The sequence below is a fragment of the Helianthus annuus genome, chromosome 7 (genome assembly GCF_002127325.2).
Source record: "Helianthus annuus cultivar XRQ/B chromosome 7, HanXRQr2.0-SUNRISE, whole genome shotgun sequence".
Lineage (NCBI taxonomy): Eukaryota > Viridiplantae > Streptophyta > Magnoliopsida > Asterales > Asteraceae > Helianthus > Helianthus annuus.
In genome coordinates this window covers 18,516,344-18,542,289 of record NC_035439.2, presented here as the reverse complement: position 1 = coordinate 18,542,289, position 25,946 = coordinate 18,516,344, and the positions used below count along the sequence as shown (strand labels likewise).

General features: G+C 39.5%; 1 protein-coding gene and 1 long non-coding RNA gene across 2 annotated transcripts; both read left to right on the top strand.

Annotated features, from left to right (window-relative positions):
• Window positions 1-9,751: 9,751 nt before the first annotated feature.
• On the top strand, window positions 9,752-11,217 carry LOC110867854 (putative F-box protein At3g10240). The gene has a single exon (XM_022116910.2). The coding sequence runs from the start codon at window positions 9,848-9,850 to the stop codon at window positions 10,979-10,981; it is 1,134 nt and encodes a 377-aa protein (XP_021972602.1). The 5' UTR covers window positions 9,752-9,847; the 3' UTR covers window positions 10,982-11,217.
• A 2,832-nt stretch (window positions 11,218-14,049) lies between these two features.
• Window positions 14,050-16,853, top strand: LOC118480331. Its single transcript, XR_004861974.1, has 2 exons — window positions 14,050-14,791; window positions 15,735-16,853. It is a non-coding gene; the product is annotated as an uncharacterized LOC118480331 (long non-coding RNA).
• Window positions 16,854-25,946: the final 9,093 nt, after the last annotated feature.

The following is a 25,946-nucleotide window of genomic DNA, read 5'->3' as shown; positions in this document are numbered from 1 at the left end:
TGCGATATGGCAACAAGTATCCACTTTTTATAATGGATTGTTGCCACACACAAGGCAGACACTTGATTCTAGCTCCGGGGGACTTTTAGGTAATCGACGCCCGCATGAAATATATAACCAAATTGAGGAAATTGCTCACACCAATTTTCAATGGCACACCCCCCGAGGCAATAAATCTATTGCCCCGGGCGCCCATAAGGTCGATGAAAGCACTTCTATACAAGCCCAAATCGAGGCCCTTTCTTCAAAAATAAAAAAATTGGAAATGACAAAGACAGTCTCGGTTATGGCTTGTGAAGGGTGTGGTGGGTCACATGAAAATTGGAGTTGTATGAAAGAAACGGACGATCAACAAGAATTGGTAAGCTACATTGATAATAGACCTAGGCCGTCGGGTCCTCCAACGGGAACTTACAACCAAGGATGGCGAAACCACCCAAACCTTGGTTGGAAAGAACCCGACAATAGTAGTAACCAACAAACCCAACGAACAAACTTTCAACAACCAAGAAATGAGTCACAAAATTTCACTCAACAACAAAGTGGACGAGAAAGGCTTGAAGATACTGTATCTCGCCTCATCTCCGACACTGAAAAGAAAAACTCGGAAAGATTTCTACAATTAGAATCAAATTTTAGAAATCAACAAACTAGTATTCAAAACATAGAAAAACAATTAAATCAAATAGCTCAAAATTTTGCCGAGAGACCGCAAGGCGCATTACCTAGCAATACCGAAACAAACCCAAAAGCGCAAGTTCACCTCATCACGCTACGAAACCGCACCATAGGGCCTGCAGAAGCACCGCCGCCAACAGAAGAAACGATACCCACACCTCTGCAGGAAAAGAACTCCCCTCCGTCACCAAAGCCTACCAAAGCTCCTCGAGTTCCGTACCCCGGTAGTTAATTCGTCAAAAGACCAATGAGCAATTCGCGAAGTTCGAAAGTCTATTAAAGCAATTGCATGTCAATATTCCTTTTATTGAGGTCCTAACCCAAATGCCCAAACACTCTAAGTTCATGAGGGACTTCCTCACTCATAAAAAGAAAATTGAAAATTTGTAATTAGTCAAATTAGGCGAAGAATGCTCTGCCCTCATACTCAATAAACTTCCCTAAAAGAAAATCGATCCCGGAAGCTTCACGATTCCCTGCTCAATAGGGGAGTCCCCCGTTCGTAATGCCCTAGCCGACCTTGGGGCTAGCATTAACCTCATGCCCTCATCAATGTTTAAAAGACTCGGCCTAGGAACCACGAGTCCTACAAAAATGAGCATACAACTCGCTGATCGATCCGTTAAATTTCCACAAGGTGTCATCGAAAATGTCTTGGTAAAGGTAAGCAGATTCGTCTATCCAGCCGACTTTGTCATACTCGATATGGAGAAAGACACCGAGGTCCCCCTCATACTAGGGAGACCATTTCTTGCCACCGCACAGGCGGTGGTAGATATGAATGACGGAACACTCACCTTGAGGTATGGGGATGATGAAGTAAAATTCGGAGTTGGGAAGAGAATAGAGGACGACGACCCGGTCAACTACATGAAGGTTATTGATTCGAGCTTGGATGCTGCTCTCCGACGGTGTAACATGGGACGCCAAGCATCCCACTCAGAAAATATATAACCTCAGATTGGGTCTAGCCAAGGACCCTTATAAACATGGCGCACCACGGAGGCATTCCGCGGAACTATCCTTAGTTTAGTTTAATCCTTTAGTTTTAATTTGCAGAAATAAAACACACTCGTGGTGGTAATGGATGAAAAAGGGAACGAGAAAAATGGCCCCATGCACAAAGAACGGAGCAACCCGACACAAATCTCCATTACAGAAGGCTCAACACGGGCCGTGCTCAACCAACACGGCCCCGTGCTGAACCACCAGCAGAAAAACGCCCAGTTCAGGTAACTGGACACGGGCCGTGTTCACCGGACACGCTCCCGTGTCCAGGCTTCTGTCTCATTTCTTTAATTTCTGTTACTGGCACCTGAACACGGGGCCGTGTCCGGTCCCCACGGGGCCGTGTCCAGACTGCCAGTAACATAAATCTTAGCTTTTTAATGCCACATTACACATCCAATCAACCTAAAAATTTATTTTTGGGACACATTGAGGACAATGTGTAATTTAAGTGTGGGGGGGAAGCTAACACTTTGAAATTTTGCAAGTCCTAACAACAAGCCTTACACAAAACTCTATTGGAACCGCTAAACACCCCAAATTTTTTACAAAAATTTTCATTTTTTTTACTTGTCTAAAGTTTAAGTTAGGAATCCCAAGATTAATAAGGTTATATTTTTATAAAATTTACAACAGAGAGCGTCGTGATAACAAGAACCAACATAAGAAAATTATGAAACGGCATAACAAATCTAGTTAAAATTTGATTATATATACTTGATCACATTAAAAACCCATTCCCACAAAAGTGAGCTTTGAGCCTTTATTGAGCATACAAATTTACATCTTTAGACTAAATGCTCATTTTTCGTTTCTTGTGTGAATAGCCGCTTGGTTCTTACAATTCTAGAACTTGCCACGACGATTCATTCCCGGTCCTTACCAACTTAAACCCAAGCCTTCTGTTCAGCCTATAAATAGGAGTGCTTGGTTTCATTCCAACTCATCCCTTGGCACACCACCTCTCTCACACTTCATCCACCACCCACCACCACCATAACACCATCATCCACCACCATCATCCATTGTCCATCGTAGAGTGTGTGAGTCGTCTCGGGATCCAAGATTGATAGTAAGAGTTCTTGACAATCAAGGCCATGTTTGCCTAAGTCTCTTACATCACTTGGTGAAGACAAGTGTTTAGTATAATACTTTTTATTTTTAATCTTTTGCACTTTTTATTTGGTTTTGTATTAATGACTTTAATAACTAGTTGCTTATGTTGAAGGTGATCTTTCCTTATCGTTTGTCCGTGGTGTCTTGGCATTATTTTACTGTCTATATAAAATAAAAGATTTTCACCATTCATATCTCCACGGTCTATATGGAGGTATGTTGGCTACCTGGTCGGGGGTTAAGGGAACGGTTTGGTAAGGGTCTTGCCCTTGTTCAGCGTTTAGAGGTCCTGCAAGGGACCTGGGTCAAATTTAGTAGGATCTCCTTCAATGCCCATAGGTATTGGATGGCGGGGATCCAAACTCTTTGACCCCCTCATAAGTGAACTACTATTAATACTATAACCCGGTTATTTAGGACTGTATCCTTGCTGACTCAGACTACTTAGCCGAGGGTAACGTCACCGCCAAAAGCGGGGCCTACCATAATTCGCATTAATAACTTAATTCATTATCTTCCAATAATCCAACCCTTTAGGATTGTATCCTTGCTGACTCAAACTACTGGGTTGAGGGTAGCGTCGCCTTCAAAAGAGGGGCCTACTACAATAACTAAGATAATCTCTTAAACAAGTGCAAAAGTGCGAAAATAATCAAAGGTTATACTAATACACGAGTCGGATCTAAGTGATTCATCTTCTCTATCTGTTTTTATTTTATTTTTATTTTTCAGCATTTAGTTAGTTTTTATTTTCTTAGTTTAAAAACATTTTTCTAACATTTGATTTGATTAGACGTTGAGGATAAACCGGTACTAAAAGCTCTTGTGTCCTTGGACAACCTCGGTATCTTACCAACACTATACTACGTCCACGATGGGTGCACTTGCCCATATGTGTGTTTAGTGTTAGTGAATATCGTGTTTTATAAATTTAAAACTTGGCTAAAGGTGTAAAAAAGGGCTTAATTATACATTAAAAATATATAACACTACACACGCATCAATACCCCTCATCATCGTAAATTACTGCAAGAGCTATAGATTTCTCTTTGTTGTCTTCAACCTGCTTCAATCTAGGTGGCTCAGATTTATTCTGGTGATAACTCGCCTTCTTGTAGTAATCATCTCTGAAAGGGTTCTCCGACTCATCAGCATATGCGTTTCTGCATTCACGCTTGAAGTGACCTTTCTGCTTACACTTGAAGCATGTCACTTTGGATTTATCGAACCCCAGCTTGGTAGATGGACCACCAACTGTCTTCATGCCGGTAATTTCCATGAAACGCTGTTCTCGACGAACAGCACTGGCCATAGCCCAACGAATATCGATCAGCTCTATTTCTTCAGGATCTATCTGATCATAATCTTCCTTCGTTAAGTTGGTATTGCCTATCTTCCCAGCTACTAACCCTTCATACGATTCCAACACCGATGCTAGGAATATTATCTGCTGTTTGGCCGACTCCTCATCAAAATTCTAAGCATTCTTCAAGTCTATTGCAATGTTGCATTGAAAACGATTCTTTGCATCAGAATGACTTGCAGATGATGAAGATCCACTGTGATAACCACTGTGATTTCCACTGCTTTGACCACTTTGACTTTCTTTGCTTGATGTGGACACATTCTCAGCAGTAAACGCAGTCTTGGGAGAAGTTGTTTTTGGCATCATGCTTTTTGGATAATATAAATCCAAATTCTGCTGATAGGATGAGTGATTGACTTTGTATGTCTTCTTCAGTTCCAACTCGTGACTTTCAAGTCTCTTAATCACCAAATCCACAGTCAACTTTGCAGGCTCGATAGTGTTTTTCAGCATCAGTGCATAATATCTCCAATCCATCTCGTCCGGTAACGAATCGAACAGTTTGTCGATAAGCTCTTCATCAGAAAATCTGATATCATGTCTTGCTAATTCCAGCTTCAGATGACCAAACCTTTCTATCATTTTACAGACTGACTCATTCTTTAAACAGCTAAACATATCAAATTCTTTCCTAAGAAGTTTCTTTTTACTTTTTACAATTTCAGCACTTCCTAGACATTTCGTTTCTAGCTTTTTCCAGAGATCTTTTGCGTTCGAATAATCAATCAAAGAAATAATATCCTATCGGACAGACTGAAATAACAAAGCCACACATTTTTGCTCAGCTACAAACGATTCAATCTCATCAGCAGATGTTAAAGTTTCACCATTTTTGTTTCCATGTTCATAACCGTTCTTTAGACTCTTCCAGCTAGGAAATGCAAATGCCATCATCCAATCTTCAAACTTTCTTGACCACCGACTGTATTCCTCGATAGCCATTAGCTTTGGAGGTTTATTGAATGTTCCGAAGGCACTTTCTGATTCCCAAGCTTCCGTTAACTTTTTCTTCGCATTTGGCGGATTCTCATTCTCTTTGCTTGATGAAGTATCATCGTTTCTGGAATTTCCCGTGAACGCGTACATGTCACTAAACGGGTTCAAGAATATGTCATCCATTTTGAATGTACCTGCAAAATCAGCAAACACTTAGAAAAATTTTCGAAATTTTGAGCAACAATGACAAATGAGCGAAACTATCAGCTATTGTGACTGATAAGTGAAAGTGTCAAATAAGCGAAACCACTCTTGTCCGAATGAGCGAAAGTACTATTTGACAGATAAGCGAGACTATAACTTGTCCGTATAAGCGAAAGTGATATATGACTGTATGAGCGAACCTACACTTATCCAAATAAGCGAAAGATGTATGTCCGGATAAGCGAAACTATATGTTCGAATGAGCGAAACTATGTTTTTACCCAAATTTTACCAAATTTAAGCCATGTTTTAGTCTAATTCTTTCTAGCGTTTGTTATTACAACGTTTCGCATGTTATACTTAAAAATCAGGCCATTTCAACCGTAGGAACTAGTTCAATTCGAAAAACTATGAGAGAAAGTGAGTAGAAATGAGAGAATTCTGTAGATTCAAGCTGTAGTAGTATGAACTCCTCGTCCTGAGCTCTGATACCACTTGTTGGACCATGTTCCGATCCTAAACAGTCAGTTGAGAATGTTCATCTTCACATACGAAGGCGAAATCAACGTAAATGAAGTTACACATCTTTTCCTATTCAATTCCTTCTCTTTTATTGCTTTCTGATACAAATTTGACAGAGTTTCGTTACACAATGTATGACAAGGTTCCGCTCCAACGTGCATACACAAATGAACTGATCAGGTATTTATAGCCTAGCAGGTTTCGCTCATATGGACTGCCATATGAGCGGAACTACCTAGTGACATATAAGCGGAACCATACCTGATGACTAATGAGCGAACCTACATTTAACCTTTGTACATAAAAGCGAAACTACATATAAACCTATGTACAAATAAGCTAAACCTCATAATAAACTCTAATTTTGACTCTAAAGATTCAATCTTGGCCTAAGACTTCATGTAGACGTAGTTAACAGACATTTCATGCATCAACAGTAATTAATTCATTTACCCTCCTCCCTAATAAATTTACACAGAACTTCATCTTCCCCAACCCTCATACTAAACAAACACAAGTTATTACAGATTAACTACAAGAATAAACACATTATAATAACCAACCACAAGGTATACAGTATTGTTGATACATTATTTTCTTGAAATTGGATTAAAATTTGTTTAACCATACAGAACAATCAAACAAACACAAGTAATTACAAATATACAACATGTTGATGGATACCGGATTCGAGATCGGCGGTCTCCCAAAAATATAAAAGCAATGAACGGAAGTAAATAAAAACAAAATATAAGTTTGCTGCAATTTTTCTTGTTCTCTTCATTAATTCAACAAATGCTTAAATAGAAGGAAATCCTATGTAACTGAAATAAACGTGCATGATGGATACTTCCTAGATAATGGGATCATGGATGGTAATGCAAAGGTATCATGGAGATAGTGGGTGACTAATAAAACATAAACAATGCATGCATAATAATTATAGGAAAATAAGTTGAGATAATTGTTTGACTCCTCCATACAGTTGCTTGGTCAAACTGCAAAGTGGGTCACCGTATGGGTCGACAACCGGTTGTTGATCAGGTCATGGTGGATCCGTATCAATACCCACCCCTTTAAAACGGGTCATGTCCTCACGACCCACATTTGTCGAAATTGTACCGGTTCATGGTGGATCAGTTTGAGGCTCGAAAAGCAAGAATTGTGGCGTTTTGCAATGGTGCCCGGGCTGGAACTTTTTGTCGCAGTTGAAACAAAGGCCGGCGGCGCGCTTCGCTTGCATCTCCGCTTGAGTAAGGCGTTTGATTGGAAGAGATGATGCGGATTGTGGGGACGAAACATATCCAACAGTGGAATTAATTACCCCGGCAATGAGCTTGTCTTCAATTAAACGAGCTAATCCGTACGTTTGATGCAACGTGTGAGGATGATGGATTGCTAGTTTGCTTTAAGTCCGGAGATGAAACAATTCTTTAGTGTCTCGGGAGATAAACCGATGACCCGGTTAGCGAGTCGTTCAAACTCAGTCTGATACATGGCAACGGTGGTTTTTGCTGGAGTTTGAAAAGAATCGCCTGGTGATTCTCGTAGGAAGAAGGACCAAATCGGAGTTCCAAAGCTCTTGAAAATTCCGGCCAAGTTCTGAGTAACCTGTTGTTCGAGAGATACTTGTACCAACTTAGTGCGTCACCGGTGAAATAGAACACAGCTAGGTAGAGACGTTGGTTCATTGGAATGTTGTAGTAGTTGAAGTAGTTATCGGCTTGAAAGAGCTAATCTAACGGGTTAGAACCATCAAATATAAGTAGCAGAATTTTGGGAGGGCGGGGTTGGTTCTTACCGAGAGGGGGTGGTGGTAGTGGCGGTGGCTGATGACCGGGTGGTGGTGGTGGTGGGTTGTAAGACGAAGAACCGATCTCGAAAGAGGTCGTTTCCTTGTCCTTTATAAAGGCGGCTAGAAGCTTGTTACTAACTTCCAACTGTTGGTTCATGGTTGCATGCAGGGTTTCAAACTGAGCCTTGGCCTGAGCAGAAGATTCGGCTACGGTGGTGGCATTAGTTGAAAGGAACTGATCAAACTTCTCAAGTAGAGCCTGCAAGGGGTCGTCAATGGTGGTTGTTTCTTTGCGGGGAGGCATGACGGACTCGAGGAATGAAAGCACCAAATGATGGATACCGGATTCGAGATCTGCGGTCTCCCAAAAATATAAAAGCAATGAACGGAAGTAAATAAAAACAAAATATAAGTTTGCTACAATTTTTCTTTTTCTCTTCATTAATTCAACAAATGCTTAAATAGAAGGAAATCGTATGTAACTGAAATAAACGTGCATGATTGATACTTCCTAGATAATGGGATCATGGATGGTAATGCAAAGGTATCATGGAGATAGTGGGTGACTAATAAAACATAAACAATGCATGCATAAGGGTGGAGGGTATAGGTTCGGGGAATTGGGTGTTTGAGTGGGAGTCACCGATCGGTGACCACCCCCACTTGATTGAGTTGGGTATTTGAGTTGGAGAAAGTGAACAAAATCGGTGATTGTTCACCGATGTGATTGAGAGGAGAGGAGAGAGAGAGGAGAGACCAATCAAGTTTTTTTTAATTGAGGGGTGTTTGACCATACCTAGTGATTGAGTGTAAAATGGGGAGTAGAATGGAGAGTTGACATGGCATAATATTGTTGGGTAGGATTTCACTCAAACACCCTAGGGTGATTGACTATACCCTCCACCCTAATAATTATAGGAAAAAAAGTTGAGATAATTGTTTGACTCCTCCATATCAGTTGCTTGGTCAAACTGCAAAGTGGGTCACCATATGGGTCGGCAACCGGTTGTTTATCGGGTCATGGTGGATCCGTATCACATGCCTACAGCCAAAAGCACCAGCAGCAGAAGTGCATGACCATTCTCCATTTAGAGCTAACAACAAGTTGAAAATATAACAAAATCTCTTTCTGCATCAATTTAACATTTTTTAGTTCAATCTAAACCCTAAAACAGAATCAGAAGTAATTAAGAAAGCCAAAACAAAAAGAAAAAGAGGGATGTTATGTTACCTGTGCATAGAATGAAGAGATCTAGGGCTTATAAACTCTCTCTCTCTCTCTCTCTCTCTCTCTCTCTCTCTCTCTCTCTCTCTCGGTATGTGTTGTTGAAACAGAGTTCAAGATCGTGGTGGGTCCTTTAACAATTAATTAGCCTCCTCGATCATCTCATTGTTTGTATTATTATGAGAATTTGGAAGATTATATTATCTCTCTCCGGCAGCGCGACGGAGGAGAGAGAAAGCGGAGGAATGTTGGTTGTATTATTGAAGCAGATGAACAACAAGACTGGTGTGAAAGCTTATTGTATTTGAACCCTTTTGGTTAATTTTATATTTGAAAGAAAAGATCAAATCCACTTGGGTAGTTTCTTTTGGGTCAGATAATGTGGAAGGTAAATAATCTATGGGAAAGAAGATTAATGAGGGTTGAGGAAGATGAAGTTATTCACTAATTTAATTATTAAATTATTAATATGGTATAATAAAATGAGATGGACAATTTTGCCCCTGAAGCTAAAGACAAAATAGTCAGCTTTTAATTGTCAAATAAGAGGTAATTTGATTTTTGAACTAAAATGTAAATAAAAGTGAAACCACATGGAAACCAGATTTAAAAGGTTTGAGATTTGGACTAAAATGACAAAAGTGACCAAACCTCAGGGACCAAAATGGCAGTTTACTCTTCTACAAATAATATTTTTGTCTTGTTTAATATTAATTAAATATAAAACAAATATAGCAATTTAAAGTACAAGATGTTAATGCTTATGATACCTTACAACCTTAATAGCATACCATACAAGTAGTAATAGTAATGCTTAGAATTGTTTTAAATTAATAATAATAATAATAATATATAAATGGTTACAAAATTGGATAACTCATATTAGTCTTTCATTTTTTAAAATAAAAAAAGGAATAGAAAACCTACCGTCTCTCTCCGGAGTCCGGACCAATATGAACATTCTGTTCCTCTCACTCACTCACTCACTCGTTAGAAAATGGAAACCCTAGAAGAACAATCGACAGATGATCGATTGGCGAAGCTTTCAGTCCCAATCGAAATCATCGAAGACATCCTCTCCAGACTCCCCGTCGAATCCATCCTCCGGTTCAGATCAGTCTCCAAACCATGGCTCTCCCGCATCTCCGATCCGTCATTCACCAAACTCCACTTCACTCGCTCCACCCGCACCGCCTTATTCATTTCCGCTTACGATGATTCCACTCGCCAACAACACCTTCTCTCCGCCCCCCGTGACGGTGGTCCCGTGTCTCATCTCCTCACAATCGACGACGTTTCTCAAAATGATTTCCGAGCGGCCGAACATTTGAACGGCTTAGTATTGTTTACTTCCGTCAATTCGGATTCCGGATACCCTTGCGCCTACGTTGTCAACCCTAGCACGCGTAAGTCCTTATTACTCCCTCATCCTGATCCTTACTCCCATGATATAGATGAGACTGCCTGTTACTTTTTCGGGTTTGATGAGTCTACAAACGAGCATAAGGTTCTCATGATCAGGCAATTTCCTAAACCTGCTAGATTTGAGATTAGGATTTTCTCTATGTCAACTCGTTCTTGGAGAAAGATCGATGCCGGGCCTCCTATTGCTTTTAGTATTTCCTATGGCTACATCTGCAGCGTTTGTGTCAATAGTGTTATACATCTAAAGTTTCTAGATGGTTTATGGTGTCACATTTTGACGTTTGACTTGAGAACAGAGGTGTTTTCAGTAATCAACTCTCCTCAAGGTGCACCGCCCTATGATGGCTGCTTTCCCCACATCATAAAAGCCAATGGATGTGTCGGAATTGCTTGGCGTATAATAAAAAACAACCAACTACGTGTATGGATGTTACAAGACTATGAAAACTGTGTTTGGGTCAGAGAAATCTACACTGAGCCTTTGGCCGAGGTATGTTTCCCCTACCCTCAAGATTTTGTTGATACGGACGAGATTATCTGTCGTCCGAGCAAGTTGTCTGAGAATGTGATGAGTGTACCTGTCTATAACAAGAAGAGTAGATGTTTTAAGTCATTACACTTCACTCTGGGTCATCTATTTCCGGTGTCAAGAAATTTGAGGTTCTATATGGTCAAGAGTTATGATGAAAGCATGGTGCCTTTATAGAGGAACGGACAAGACTTAATGATCCGAAACAAGTACCTCCACCCACGGGCAAATGTTGTCTTCCTTTATAGGTGTTATGTTTACATTTGTTTATCCACTGGTTATATATCTTATTGGTTCAAGATGTTTTAACTCGAGTGTATTTGTCTAAAAACAATCAACTTGTTTATCTAACTAGTTTAAGTTTGTTTGTCAAATTATTAAAACAAGTAATGATATGTCTGGTACATGCTTTAGTGGTGTTGTACATGTATGCTATTACATATATGATCAATCTTGATCTCCTGGTGGTTGTTGGCATTAACCATATGAAACAGGTCAAACGGATTAAAAGCCACCCAAAATAGATTCAAACTATATTTCTGACAAGAAATTTCTTTGCATAATTCACATGTCTTTTCATCTTTTGGTTGGGTGTGGAGGTCTTTTCATCTTTGTGAAGTTGTGGTTAATTTTTCCTTCTTAATTCAGTTCAAACATTTCATTTTGGGTCTTGAGTATGTCATTAGTTGTGTGTTTGGTTTAAATGGGAACTTGGGTTATATTGGAGAGAAAGGGAGACTGACTGAGGGTAGTACTCTTAAACACTTGTTCAGTTCATAGGTTTTTCACTTTTTCGTGACGTGTTTTGCGTGTTTGTTTCCTCCTACTCTCTTCAATTCTGTAGGACTTTCCATTGTCACTGATAATGACCAATGGCCTACATTGCCAATTCAGAGGTTGAGAAGGGATATATAGTATGAGAATTTTGATGATTGCCGTCATTACTCATATTTTTTGAACTTTCTGCAACATTGAATATTTTGAGTCGGTCAACTTTGTCTTGGGCAAACTGGGTTTATAACTTATTGGGTTGGGATGGTGTTACAAGGAGGAGGGTTTATAACTTATAGGAATTGGTGGATTTGGATATATATGAGCATAATGTTAACTGTGAGAGATGAAATAGACATATTAAGCGGCTGACACTGAAGTGTGAATAAAACTGAAAGTCAAAATTTTGATGATCTATTGATTGATTGTTGGCTATTGGATTGGATCAGTAAAAAATCTTGTGATGCATTGGTTAAAAGGTATAGTTATGTAGAGGTATAATTGGATTTTTATATATGTCAAAAGCTGATGCTCATAATACAAATATGTTAAAAGGTATAGTTATGTAGTGGTTATAGTTGAATTTCAACCCCTTTGGTTAACTTTACAATTTTAACCCCGAAACTCAATTTTATTTCCTCAGTTTAAATCGATATATTACATGTATGTAGATGTAGATATACCCCAAATAAATATTTCATTCATTACATATACTTAATATATCTTACGTTGGAAAAACGGGATGCTACACTTCTGGCAATGAACTCGCTTGTTCGAGATAGCATCTTTTTGTGTTTGACCGATTGCAGTAACGAAGAAGGTTGTGAATAAAGTGGTACAATTGCTAGTAAGCTTTCAGTCTATCTTTTATTTCGTATAGTACGTTGTCTCATTTGTCTCGTTTATTTCGTATAGACTTTTGATATTCAAATATTTGGTTTACAATATTGCCTATAGCTTAGAGTGTGATATTTCTGAATGGCCGATTTTTTCAGTCGTAACATAATTAATTTGTATAGAAGGTTTTACACTTTATCTAATAGTGTAAAGTAATAACAACACTTAAAGTTCCATTTGCCACCTTCTAACTAATGTATCATTATACTAATGATAGCTGGTGACTAGAAGTAATACTAATTACCATAACTTGTAAAAAGTCCTGTTGCAGATTGCACATGCATAAATAAACTGAAGCATTAGAGTTGGCCTCATGCTCTCTTTTGCAAAAAAATGAAGTTAATGATTTGTCAAACTAATTTGGTCCAGATTTTTTTTAATTTTAGGGATTTGATTATAATCTACCCCCTAAATTATCATTCTTTTTTTTTTTTTTTGAACGGCAAATTTGGATCACTGACGGACCACTGGAGTATCATTGTGCCACCAGCAGAACCACTCGATCATATCCATCTCCACTAAGCAATAATGCCTATACACCAATTCAGGAGGAAACCCAATAAATCTGGGAAAAACCCCTTTTGTGGGAATCGAACCCATGACCTAATGGTCATAAGCCTTATCCCACCCCCAAGATGCTACTAGGCTATAATGCCATGGGTCCTAAATTATCATTCTAATGTATTTTTTTGTTAATTATCAGCACCTTATTATCTGAAATATTTGGAGCATCTAATCACATGATTTGGAATAAGACTATTGCTTTGGTTCTTTGACCTTTTGACCTTAATCCGAATGCCAAAATATTCCAGTCTTATTTTTTTAGTTTGTTTTCTATATCTTAAGTGTATTAAAAAAGTTATTTGTAAAATCATTGTCATATTATAATTGTAACACTTATTTTATTATTGGTGAAAAAAACGCTTTGTAGTTTTAAACCACATACCAAAACATTCTAAACGTCCCCAAGGGACATAGTGTATATCAGTATATCTAATTGATGCTCGATAGTCACCACCCGCATTTCGTATCGATTTAAAGTTATAGCGTAGTGATCATATTGGGTTTCGGATTGCGAGGTGGTATTGATGAACCCAACCTTGGTGCACTTATAATTGTACAACCCAAACACTACTTGTGCAACCCGTTAATTTAAGCGGGTCAAATCGGTGTAAATTTTTTCTTCAAGTTATGTTTGTATAAAATAGCAAATTATATACTTATACATTAATCAGGCAGATTGGAATGGTGCTCAAGCACACACAAACTGCAGGTATATATCTAAAATCTACTACATAAAAATATAAAACTAACTTTTTTCTGAATCTTGACCCGACCTGCTATGGGTTTGAGGGACACAAGGCACATTAGCTTGCTAGCTTGTTGGAATCAATAATTCTCTGAATTCTCTGACCACTGGTGCAACCAGCCTTCGTAACTTCATCGAGTTTAACTTACCCTCTTATATTCTAGCTGATAGGAATCATATTCTAGTTTAGCTTTTTAGTGTCATTTATCTATTCTAGGAGGGGGTAAATCCAAATAATATAGTATAAGTATGAGTTAGTAATTACTTGGGGAAGGGATAAGAAAAGGCGTAAGTTTATTAGGCTCTGTTTACATAGAGAGGGCGTAGCCCTAGAACTCTTCGGAGTTAGTTATCGAGTCTGTAAGATCCGATTGGATCATCTTCTTCGTATCAATTTCAATTCCAATTCATATTGCCATTAATCAGAATCGGATCTTATCATTGGTCCGACCTGCATCATCTCTGCTCTCCATCGAATTCCAGTTTCTGCTAAATCAGATCTGGTCCCCATCTGATATAAATCCCATTTCTAAAACCAATTCCTCATTTGTTTCTGTTCCTACAATGTGCGATTCAATCGTGGTGACTCGGTCATCCCTATTGGATACTCATGCACAGCAAATTAAGCAATTGCAATATGATGTTACAGCGATATGATATGTTCTTTACTTTGGCCTGGAAGAAGCATGCACGTGTGTCTCTGCATGTTACTTTTCTATATATTAATTCATGTTACTTTAGTTATTTTCTAGTTATTTGTTAGGTGCATTTTAGTGGGTCAAATAATGGGATAATGGGCAGTTACCATACTCCACATTTCCTACGTATTTTAGGGTTCAAGTTAGTGGTAGTTGGTTATTTTATTTTCTTTGTTTGTAAGGCTATTTATAGCCGTATGTTCTTTGTTGGAAGATATGAATGAAAAATGATAAGTTGAATCTATTCCAAAAGTCTATCAATTCTCTCAAGCTTCTACCTTTTTTTTCTTGGATCAATTGGTTAACGATTAGGTTCGTAACAATTGGTATCAGAGCGGTCTTGATCCACATCAATGGACGCTCAAACTCTATCCAAACACGAGTTGTTCGATCAAATCGAGTCATGTATTGCTCGGATGATCGATATTCTCAAAAATCGACCCCGGTTCCAAGCTCCTGCCATCGTTGCCGCTACCACAACACCACCACCAACCGTTGCCGATCCGCCACCAAACCCCACCCCTACGTCTTCTGTTGTTCAAAACCCAGCTCTGAATACCGCACCCGTACCGGTGCTTAAACCCACATCATCTCACGAACACTTTGCACCCCTCAACACCCACCACCCTCTTTCGAACCGACAAATCACACTAGCCACAACCTCGGCTCGTGTCTTCAGCACTCCGCCATGCCAACAAGACAACCAGAACTCGCAAAAGGACAATGAATCATCTTCGAGAGAAGGCGTAGCCGATGAACGCGAGTGGCACCCACCTTGGCGCTCTGTTACGACTGCTCCGAACACGGTTGGAAGATTCGAATGGCATCCACCGTGGAAGTTTCCAATGTTGTGTCCGAATTTCAACCTTGTGGACAAGGTTCTTTTAAGGGGGATGGAATGATATGTTCTTTACTTTGGCCTGGAAGAAGCATGCACGTGTGTCTCTGCATGTTACTTTTCTATATATTAATTCATGTTACTTTAGTTATTTTCTAGTTATTTGTTAGGTGCATTTTAGTGGGTCAAATAATGGGATAATGGGCAGTTACCATACTCCACATTTCCTACGTATTTTAGGGTTCAAGTTAGTGGTAGTTGGTTATTTTATTTTCTTTGTTTGTAAGGCTATTTATAGCCGTATGTTCTTTGTTGGAAGATATGAATGAAAAATGATAAGTTGAATCTATTCCAAAAGTCTATCAATTCTCTCAAGCTTCTACCTTTTTTTTCTTGGATCAATTGGTTAACGATTAGGTTCGTAACACGATAAAGGATTCTCTTAAAGCACTGCATGATGATCGGTCTGATTCTAGAGAATTCCAGAAGTTCGTTCTCAATTGGATGCACCATCAGGATTCGCGGTCTAATTCCATGTCGATTTCACATGTTCCAGCATCATCTTCGGATTCTATTTCTCCACCTCCATCTCTAATAGAGCAATTGGAGGCAATCGTCTCCAGATCTGAAGAACGTTGCGTGGCCATAGGGTTTCATGTTTTTAAGGTTTGAATTCTACATCGCCAACTCCAACTGCTCAAGCTCCTTCTTCCCTTGTATAATTTGCGGAAGTTGAATCACAATTTGACTGCAATTCGATTGACCACGGAAGTTTGATTGAACGTGCGGTGGATCGCTCTTCGGATTCTCAGTTGCGATCGCTGTCTCCTGTGGCTCGATTGATTACGATCATCTCCAGATCTGAAGAACAGTCGTCTGGTCAGGGACATTTGATGTCGACTAGGGCTAAATGGGCTATATCTGATGATCTACACTGGAAGTTGGGCTCAGAACTAGTGGTGGGCCACAATGTGGAGCTGAATACAGTTGTGGATTTGGATTATCCAGATCCGGGCCAAGATGTGGAGCAAAAAATGGTTGTGGGCTTTTTTTCCGATTTGGACTTGTGTGAGAAGGGAAAAGCACCATTTGACATGGGAAAGAGTTCATTGTCTCATCGTCCTCTCAGTGGAACGCGATTGACGTTTTCGGTTACATGGCATTTATGGGTTGTGCATGGGTAGCCTCGGCCACCAGAAGACGCATCGAAGGAGGCCTCTACTGGGATCCCGGGACAGGCTTCTGATCACAGTCTTGCGGACAAGACTTTTTGAAGGGGGAAGTAATGATAGGAATCATATTCTAGTTTAGCTTTTAAGTGTCATTTATCTATTCTAGGAGGGGGGTAAGTGCAAATAATATAGCATAAGTATGAGTCAGTAATCACTTGGGGAAGGGGATAAGAAAAGGCGTAAGTTTGTTAGGCTTTGTTTACAGAGAGAGGCCTAGCCCTGGAACTCTTCGGAGTTAGTTATCGAGTCTGTAAGATCCGATTGGATCATCTTCTTCGTATCAATTTCATTTTCAATTCCAATTTATATTGCCATTAACCAGAATCGGATCTTATCACTAGCTACAACAAGTGGGTCAAGTGTTAATTTGACTACTACTTAGATTAAACTGCAAGGCTGTAAATTGTGGTGATTAGGCTTAAAAGTTCCTACAGTTGAAAAAATCTGAATTTGGACATGGAATTAAACTTTGGTGATGGAAAATATTTTGGTTCTTTTAAGTGTCTTCAGGGCGTATGGGCATATTAGAGGTTTTTAATGTTTAAAGATTTAGTTAAATGGAAACGGATCAAATGGGTTTAAGTTCACGTAACCATGGTTGTAAAACAAGGTTTCCAAGGCCGAGTACTCCTCGAGTAGTCACTACAAGGTAGGCTGCCGAGGCGACTTTCTTTGACTCCGCCTAATTACTCATAATCGGTCAAACACGGTCAACCTCGACCAAAATCGTGGCTAGTAGGTCAACTCGGGCCGAGTTTGACTTAGAAAATAATAAAACATAATTTCTATGCCTATTATATTAAAAAATGAATATCATTTTCACGTATTTTGTTATAGATATTAGTAAATTTATGTTATTTGACATATATTTAATTTCCAAAAACTTATTTTTTTATAATTTAACATGTCCGAGTACTCCCCGAGTACTCTCCGCCTAGGCCGAGTACTCTCAACTCTCTGGTCGACCGACTAGGGAGCGCCTATCGACTTTTACAACCATGCATGTAACTAACGAGCATTTGAGGTAAGTTTTAATTCAATTTAAGGTGGTTATTTCAACCCATTCATGAAAAGTTAAAGCTGTAGCTTTTTTTAAACGTCGAATTTCTTTAACCCTATTGTCTGTGGGACTTGAACCCAAAACCTCTAAATCTGTGTGTTCCTAAAGGCTTTGCCTTTGTCAATGGGCCACCAACCCCATTGGTAAGTTTAGTAATGGAAAATGGATCAACTGGGATGAAAGTCACTCAACGAGTATTTGAGGTAATTTTTAATTCAATTTAAGGTGGCTATTTCGAGCCAATCATGAGTAAACATGTAGATATTGTCTACACTTTGCCTCAAACGGGTCAAATGATTAGATTATTATGGAGGGTTGAGTAGGTCATGCGGGTCAAATGGTTAGATTATTATGGAGCAATGCGATGAAGGGTCTAATAGCTTGTAATTTTAAGGTTTGAATTATGTTCTCGTCTCGTAATGTCAACCCCGCCGCAACGTGCACATTTCTCACTAGTTATATTAAAAATGAGGACATTAGACCAGAAGGTATGGGGCTCATCCCCAGCCTCGTCCTCCCGCCGCCGCCCCATCTTCCCACCCCCTTGCTTCGGCGCCAGGCCAGGCCCGTGATATCCGGCCGCTGGTAGCCGATCTCGACGCCCCTCATTCCCTCACACACTCCTATACATACATACACACACATATATATAAAGGGGTTCATCCCCCACCCCCTAGGTCCATCCCCTCCAAGCCGAGCCTACATGGCGCTGACGTGACGGCCCATCCCCTTGGGGATGAGGCTCTCCATACCCACTAGTCTTATAGAAAGAAGTATGAGACCTCAGCGAGTAGAAGCAAACAAAATGCTTGGATCCAACTCTCCCAGCAGATTGGGAATTGAACCCAGTGCCATTAAATGTAGAAGTAATTACTAAACCAATGGACGAACACATCACCACAATTTTGCTTTAGAAATAAATGCTACTTATCAAATACACTACTCGAAAAACTGAAAAAAAAAAGCAAATGCCAAGAATCGAACCAGATACCAAGGGTTTAAAAGGTAACGCGTAGACCACTGCACTGGTGAGCAAAATGTCTAAATTCATTATACAATATATATACACTATACATACAAATTTTAAGGCCCTCAGGAAAAACGGGCCTCGGCTGGGGGTGATGCGAGTGTGGCATTGAGGCATGCCCACACGTAGCTGACTGGCGGTTATTCTAAAACATGATAAAGTTGATATGAACTTGAACACAATATAAACTGGAAAAAATATCAGACGCATGAATCCAAACGCGACATGAGTTTTCGCATCTGGGTTTCCCATGGGGAACTAGATGAGAATTCCATAAAGAAGCCAATTTGACTCTCATTTGTTCGGGTCTCGTTAGATAGGAAAATTATTGCTATCACACTATATTAAAACCAAAAGCAAATGAACTTAAGGAGCACCTATGAAATCGAGACTCATGATTTTTTTTTAAATTCCTTTTGTATATTAACGAGTTGACGCTAACCCACGCGTTGCGGCGGGATGTTGATCAAGGTTACAGTATTAGATACAGTTTAAAAATATGATCGATTTACTTTATGATATGATATGCATACATGTTTGGCTAATGCTTTAATGTGCAATATGTGAACATGTGTTGGCTAAACCATACATAATCTATAAAATTGTTTCGTGGATATGCTATACAACATCATACTGTACCAAATTAAATAATTAATCATGTACTGTTGAAGACAATGAAAAAGTTTTAGAAAAGATCTTTGAACACTAACAAAAACAAGGAAAAAATAAATAGCCTGTATCGATTTTCGTCCGTTCGGTGGGTATTCAGGGTGGAGGCGGAAAACGGAGGGGGCGTTGTAGATGCGGTAGACAGAGAAAGATGGAGAAAAAAATGAAGGGAAGGACGGTTGAATGGGGTAAATGTAGTCGTTGCGTCCACAAAAAGTAAACGGTACTGGTGTGGCGGTTGGACGATGATGGAGTTACTGGTGGATAGTAATGATAATCAAACGGTTGGAATGGTATTGATACAGGGGCTGGGCGAGGGGGGTAAGTATTAAAAAAATAGAATCGTTAAATAGGAAGAGAAAAATGCCCGGATAGTCCCTGTGGTTTCGTCTTTTTTCACCTATAGTCCCCAACTTTCTAAAACTACCTGAATAGTCCCCAAGTTTTCATTTTTTGTTCCCGGATAGTCCCTGGGTCTAAGTTCAGTTACTTTTCTCTGTTAAAATGATGTGAAATGACAAAAATACCCTTATCTTAAAAGGCCAAACCACAGGGACTATCTGGGCATCTTCTTCATTTCTATTTATAAAACCCCACCACCACACTTCATCTTCAACCTCCACCCATATATGTTATCATCGGAATTTGTTGTCAAAATCCGCCATGGCTGCAATCACAGGCCGATACGGATCCGATATGTAAATTCCGATTTTGCTTAATATAATTTCCATCGTCAACATAGATCAGATCAAACAACCAATATTGTATATCTATCTATCTATCTATCCAATATCCATTCATACTTCAAATTATAAACTTAATTATTAAACAAACACACATACATACATACCAGAAGGTAATATGGAGATGTTGGAAGAAGCAGGTGAGTGGACTTGAGGTTGATCAGCCCCAACTTTTTGAGGAATCTTTTTTTTCTTCTACGCTCGAATCAAAACAAGAAAACCAACCCATGAATTGAATAATTTTATCTCTGTTTCTATCTTCAAAACCCCAGATTAATTAAAGATTATTAATTTGTAATCAAATGATTTCAAATCAACAGTTTTTTGGATTTCTGAATGCGCAAGAATCAATCTTGATTGAAACCCAGATGGAAAATCTGATCTTGAATCCAAGTGATGAGAATATTATCGATTGATTGAGAGTTGAGAGCAAGGGATTGAAAGAAGAGAAATCACGAAACGAGTAGAGGGAGTGTATATGTTAAGATGCGTCTTTCATCAACGACACGTCGTCGTATCATTCACACTCCATTTTGACCAAATTAATGGAATACATATGCATATGCATACCTGAACCGGAATGGGATTAAAAAAACGAAATGTGCACATCGTCATAGCCTTTTCAAATGAAACAACAGTAGCAGCAGCATCAACATAACTAGAGAGAAGATGATGTCGGCGGCGATGGTGGAGGGTGGAGGAGGGTGATGGTGGGTGGAGGTTGAAGATGAAGTGTGGTGGGGGGTTTTATAAATAAAAATGAAGAAGATGCCCGAATAGTTCCTATGGTTTGGCCTTTTAAGGTAAGGGTAATTTTGTCATTTCACATCATTTTAACAGAGAAAAGTAACTGAAGTTAGACCCAGGGACTATCCGAGAACAAAAAATGAAAACTTGGGGACTATTCAGGTAGTTTTAGAAAGTTAGGGACTATAGGTGAAAAAAGGCGAAACCACAGAGACTATCCGGGCATTTATATGAAGAATCATCATTTAACCGTATCAATAAAAAGGAGATGCATCAATCCATATCTTCAAATTTCACTGTCAAAACATTGGTTTTCCCTGTTGACATTCAAATGGAATAATAAGATACATGTGTATAACGATAACTAAACCGATACGATGCGTCAATTAAAACAAACCACCAACAACATTAAAGTAAATACGCAACCGATGAACCGATTAAAAAAATTAAAATGAAATATATTATTATATTAATAGGCTACAAAACGATAATTAATAAACTATAAATTGCTCCCACGTTATCAATGGAAATCGGAAGAAACATAATGAATGGAATTCTGATTTGATTCATCTCAACATATTAACAAAGTAAAAAACAATGGATAATGGACAAAGAAATGAAATGAACGAGGTAATAGAATGGACGAGGGAATGCAATGGATCATTACCATTCCATGTCTTGTTTGGTTACCATACGAATGGAATGAATTATTATAATGCATTGTTCGGTAGGCAAGAAAAACGGAGTAATAAAATTAGCGGTGAGTGGTGGTGGTGGTCGGTGGTAGTGATTGTGGGTGGTTATAGATGGCGGTGGTGGGTGTCGGCGGCGGCGATGGGTGGTGATGGCGGCGAGTGGCGGTGACGACGAGTGGTGGTGGCGACAAGGTGGCCGTTGGTGGTGGGTGGCAGCAAGGTGGCGGTTGGTGGTGGCGGCGGCGGTTGGTGGCGGCGGTGGCGGTGGTGGTGGTGGCGGTGGCGTCAACGATGGTGGTGGGCGGCAGCGGCGAGTGGCGTTGGCGGTTGGTCGTAGCTGTGGGTGATAATGGTGGCGAGTGGGTGGCGGCGGTGGCGGTGGTTGTCGAGGTGAGGTGGTGGTGGGTGGCGGCGATGGCGTCAGTGGTGGGTGGTGGGTTATGGCGAAGGTCGTAGGTTGTGGTGTTGTTGATGAACAGTGCAAGACGGGATGGAATGGAAAAAAAACATGGGGGGTGGAAGGAATGATTTTGAGGGAATGGAATGCTTTTTGGAATGGATGATTCCATTCCATTGACCAACCAAACACTCTTTTCTTCATTCCCTCGTAATCACTCATTCCATTCCACCTCTCATTCCTGCATACCAAACACTACCTTACCGATAATCTCCAAACCATCGTTTGACGCTGCTGCCGTATCTCCATGGATAACAAATCCACAATCCGTCACAGCCATACAACAAAAACACCCTTTTTATCCTCAAACCTCTACCGGAAGTAGACACGCCGTAATGGAACCGACAAACACCTTAACCGCCGCCATCATAGATTACCGGATGACCGTATTTAACCGCTGCCATCATAGATCAGTAATGGAACCGAGAAACACATTAACCGCTGCCGTCACAGATCACCGGATGACTGTACTTAACCGCTGGCGTCACAGTTCACCGGATTACTGTATATGGTCCATTCACCGTCCTAAAAACCGTCATTACATCATCCTTTAATTAACCGAAGGGTTGTGTCCCTTGAATTTAACAACATATTTTTGTATCACCAATTTTTTTAAAGTGAGAATATGAATAGACAAAACCTGCATTAAACACGATATTAAGAAGACGGAAACCCTTCTGTTTGGTCCGACCATACTCCGACGCTCTTTGTTGTACCCGAAACAATTGTATCTACAACATGCAGAATTAAAATTACACATTTACTAAATCATTTGCATACAGATTAACGATCACAATTATTATTATTATTATTATTATTATTATTATTATTATTCTAAAACAAAATACAATAAACATGAACACCATAAATTAGACAACATGAAAATCAATACACAACAGAAGAAAAAACGTAAATCACCAGTGCATCAATGTGAAGGAATCTAGAGTTTCGGTGTGAGAAGCGACCACTGTGCTTCAAAGGCAGGCGGCGGAACTGAGTGGCCAAAGATGAAGGATGGATGGGGTTTTATAGTGCATGAAACAGTGGCAAATGACGGGAACCGGTGGATGGAGTTGACGCGACGGTTGGGTTCTTTTCAAAAGGTGGCATGAGTTTGGTTGCAGTTGTCAAATATAAAGTGGCGACTATTTGTCAACCGGTGGGTGTGAATGTTTTAGATAAATGTCAACAGGTGTCAGATGCTTTCTAAATCATGAAGCAGGGACGCAACCCTTAAACATACCCCAAGTTAGTATTTGTAGGGTTATGAGTACAATTCACCCCGTGTAACATTTGTGCTTGAAATCATTGTGAACAGTTCAGTTATCAATAAAACAATGTTATTTGATCCCAATGTTTGTTTGTTTATGTTTTACATTTTCCATGTTTTGACTTTTGTTCGATTTTAAACTCTACATCGCTTTCTGGAGACTTATACGCAAACTGGTGCGTAAACGTACTCAGTTTAATGCGACAAATACTCCGGAACATCAACATATACCTAACATACCTTAAATAACCTTTACATAACTTAGAAATAAGTTTTGAAGGCTTTGGTATGGCAAAAACAAGTTAATTCGCCTTCAGGGGCTAAATTTGACACACTGCGAAAGTATGCCAATTTGAACTGTAACAGACATTCCAGAACATGACCATAAGTTAAACATACCATAAATATCCTTTACATAGCTTAGAAATAGGCTTTGAGGGGTTCAGTATGCTAAAATAAACTTTTGGATCATTCAGGGGCTAAAAGTGTCAAAAAGTGCATAAGTTTGCACTTTCGCGCATAACTTACGTTCTGAATACATCCGGACATCCAAAAATTTATGTAAGCATCATAATATTATGCCTTAGTGTTTGGCATGAGAAAAATCCATTCGTCGCGCAATTTGGATCGTTTTTCGCGCTTATGCGCATTCCGTCGTAATTAACCGAACATCGCGATTGTACGGACAAACGAACTGACATCCGACAAATTTTTGAGCATGTTTCATGTCCACAATGTTTAAGCATCATTTTAGGGCCTTAAAGTTGGCTTAACGGGCCTTAAACATGTCGGAAAAGGCTTTAAACACCAACAGGGACTGAAACTGTCATTTTCCAAAGTTGGCTGCAGATCAGGACACCCAGGCGGGGCGCGTAAGCCCTGTCTAAACCTTACGCGGGCCGCTAGCCCCCCCCCCCAGATATGCAGAAACTCGTTTTCACAGCTGTTAGCAGCCTTTCAACACTCCAAAGGGCAATGCCTCTTGCAAATCTCAGGGGTTGGGGTCATATTGTGATACCATAACATTTTGACACTTGTACGGATGAGATTCAAGCACTTAAATCGATAAACGATCCTAACGGTCTTGCATATCCTATAAATACCCCCCCCCATTCTTGCAAAAAACCCACAAATCTGATCTAAAAGCTCTAAGTTGAAGCCATTACTTCATACCTGAGCTCCTAGATCAAGATTAGCTTTCGGGGACCCTTCGTAAGTGTTCTTTCGTTCTTTTATCGCTTTTCGAGTCCGAAAGTCGAACTTTGTTCGACTTTCTGCATTGACCAGTTTATGGTCAATGCGAAGTTCGTTTGAACTTCATAACGTGAGCGTGATCACAATGGTTATAGTCCATAGCGACTATACCTACTGATTACCACGTTATCTAGGCTCAGTGACGAGTCGTAGTTTCGGCCAAAATGCGCGTTCTTGCGTATTTTGTACCCAAACTACTCATGAGTATCAAAACCGTTTGTTTTGATACCAAACCTGTTTTCTAAACTTAGTTAAGCATGTTTTAACATGCTTAGCTCGTCACTTTTAGTTTAGTGCTTATATAGGGTCGTAAGGTAAGCGATCTAAACAATCACTTATACTTTCGAACCCGACCCATTTGGTCGATCATTAGGATCCGACTAAACGCATTAGGTGACCGTAGTTGTATAGGGAATAACCTTCCGAGGTTATACCTTATGGTCACATCATTTGAGTAGTTGTATGATTGGTAGTATATATGCCTTAGGTAAATTACCAAAATGCCCTTTTTACGCCAAAATTCATATTAAGCATATGTAACATAACTTTTGGTATCTAAACTGATTTGGCAACAATATTAGACATGTTAAGGCATATTTTACTTATCATAGGGCTAGTTAGGCGTTCCGAACGCGTTTTACGCGAACGACGCGTTAAAGTAGCATAAGCTACCTAAACGGGTCGTAAGCACTTAGGTTAGATTTCATTTTAGTATGTGGGCTTTGTTTAACCATATTACATGAGTTTCCATACTCGTTTGGTTTACGAACCCTCATTCTATCCAATCCTCCGATTTAGGTCCGGTATATTAACATAGTTACCTATATTAGGTGCCGTTTGATATCCGTGATCTCTAGCATTGTTTGGTTGTTACACAAGGACTCCTAAGCAATCTCAAGTGAGTACATAGTCCCCTCTTTTACTGTTTTCCAAACTGTTTTGGGGTGAAACACATGTGCCTACTTGTTACTTTCGTGCTTTCCTGATTTCACATCATATACTTGCTATGCTCATTAGTGCACTATTAGTGCATGATTTACATTACATTGTTTCGCTATGTATGTTTACTTAGCATACTTAGTACATTGTTTTACTTTTCATTTCTGCTATGTATGTTGACTGATAGCATGCTAGCACATTGATTTACATGACTTCTCTGCTTTGTATGTTAACTTAGCATACTTAGTACATTGTTTTCATATAACATGTTTACATTTGCTATAACATTTGGTTTGCACAAACGGGACTTATATACGTTCATTAACATTAGCTACGCCGCTCGGTAGTAAGTAATGGTACCATAGGACTTGATAAATCCCATTCCTGACATCCCGGGTTTGTTTGGATGTAAGGAATGACTGAATCCGAAAACATTTCTTTTGATAACCTTGACTTAGGGTTATCCGACTGTCTCAAGGCTTGAATGTATGCGTTAACTTACCACATAAATGTATGTATCAATGTAACATGCTTTT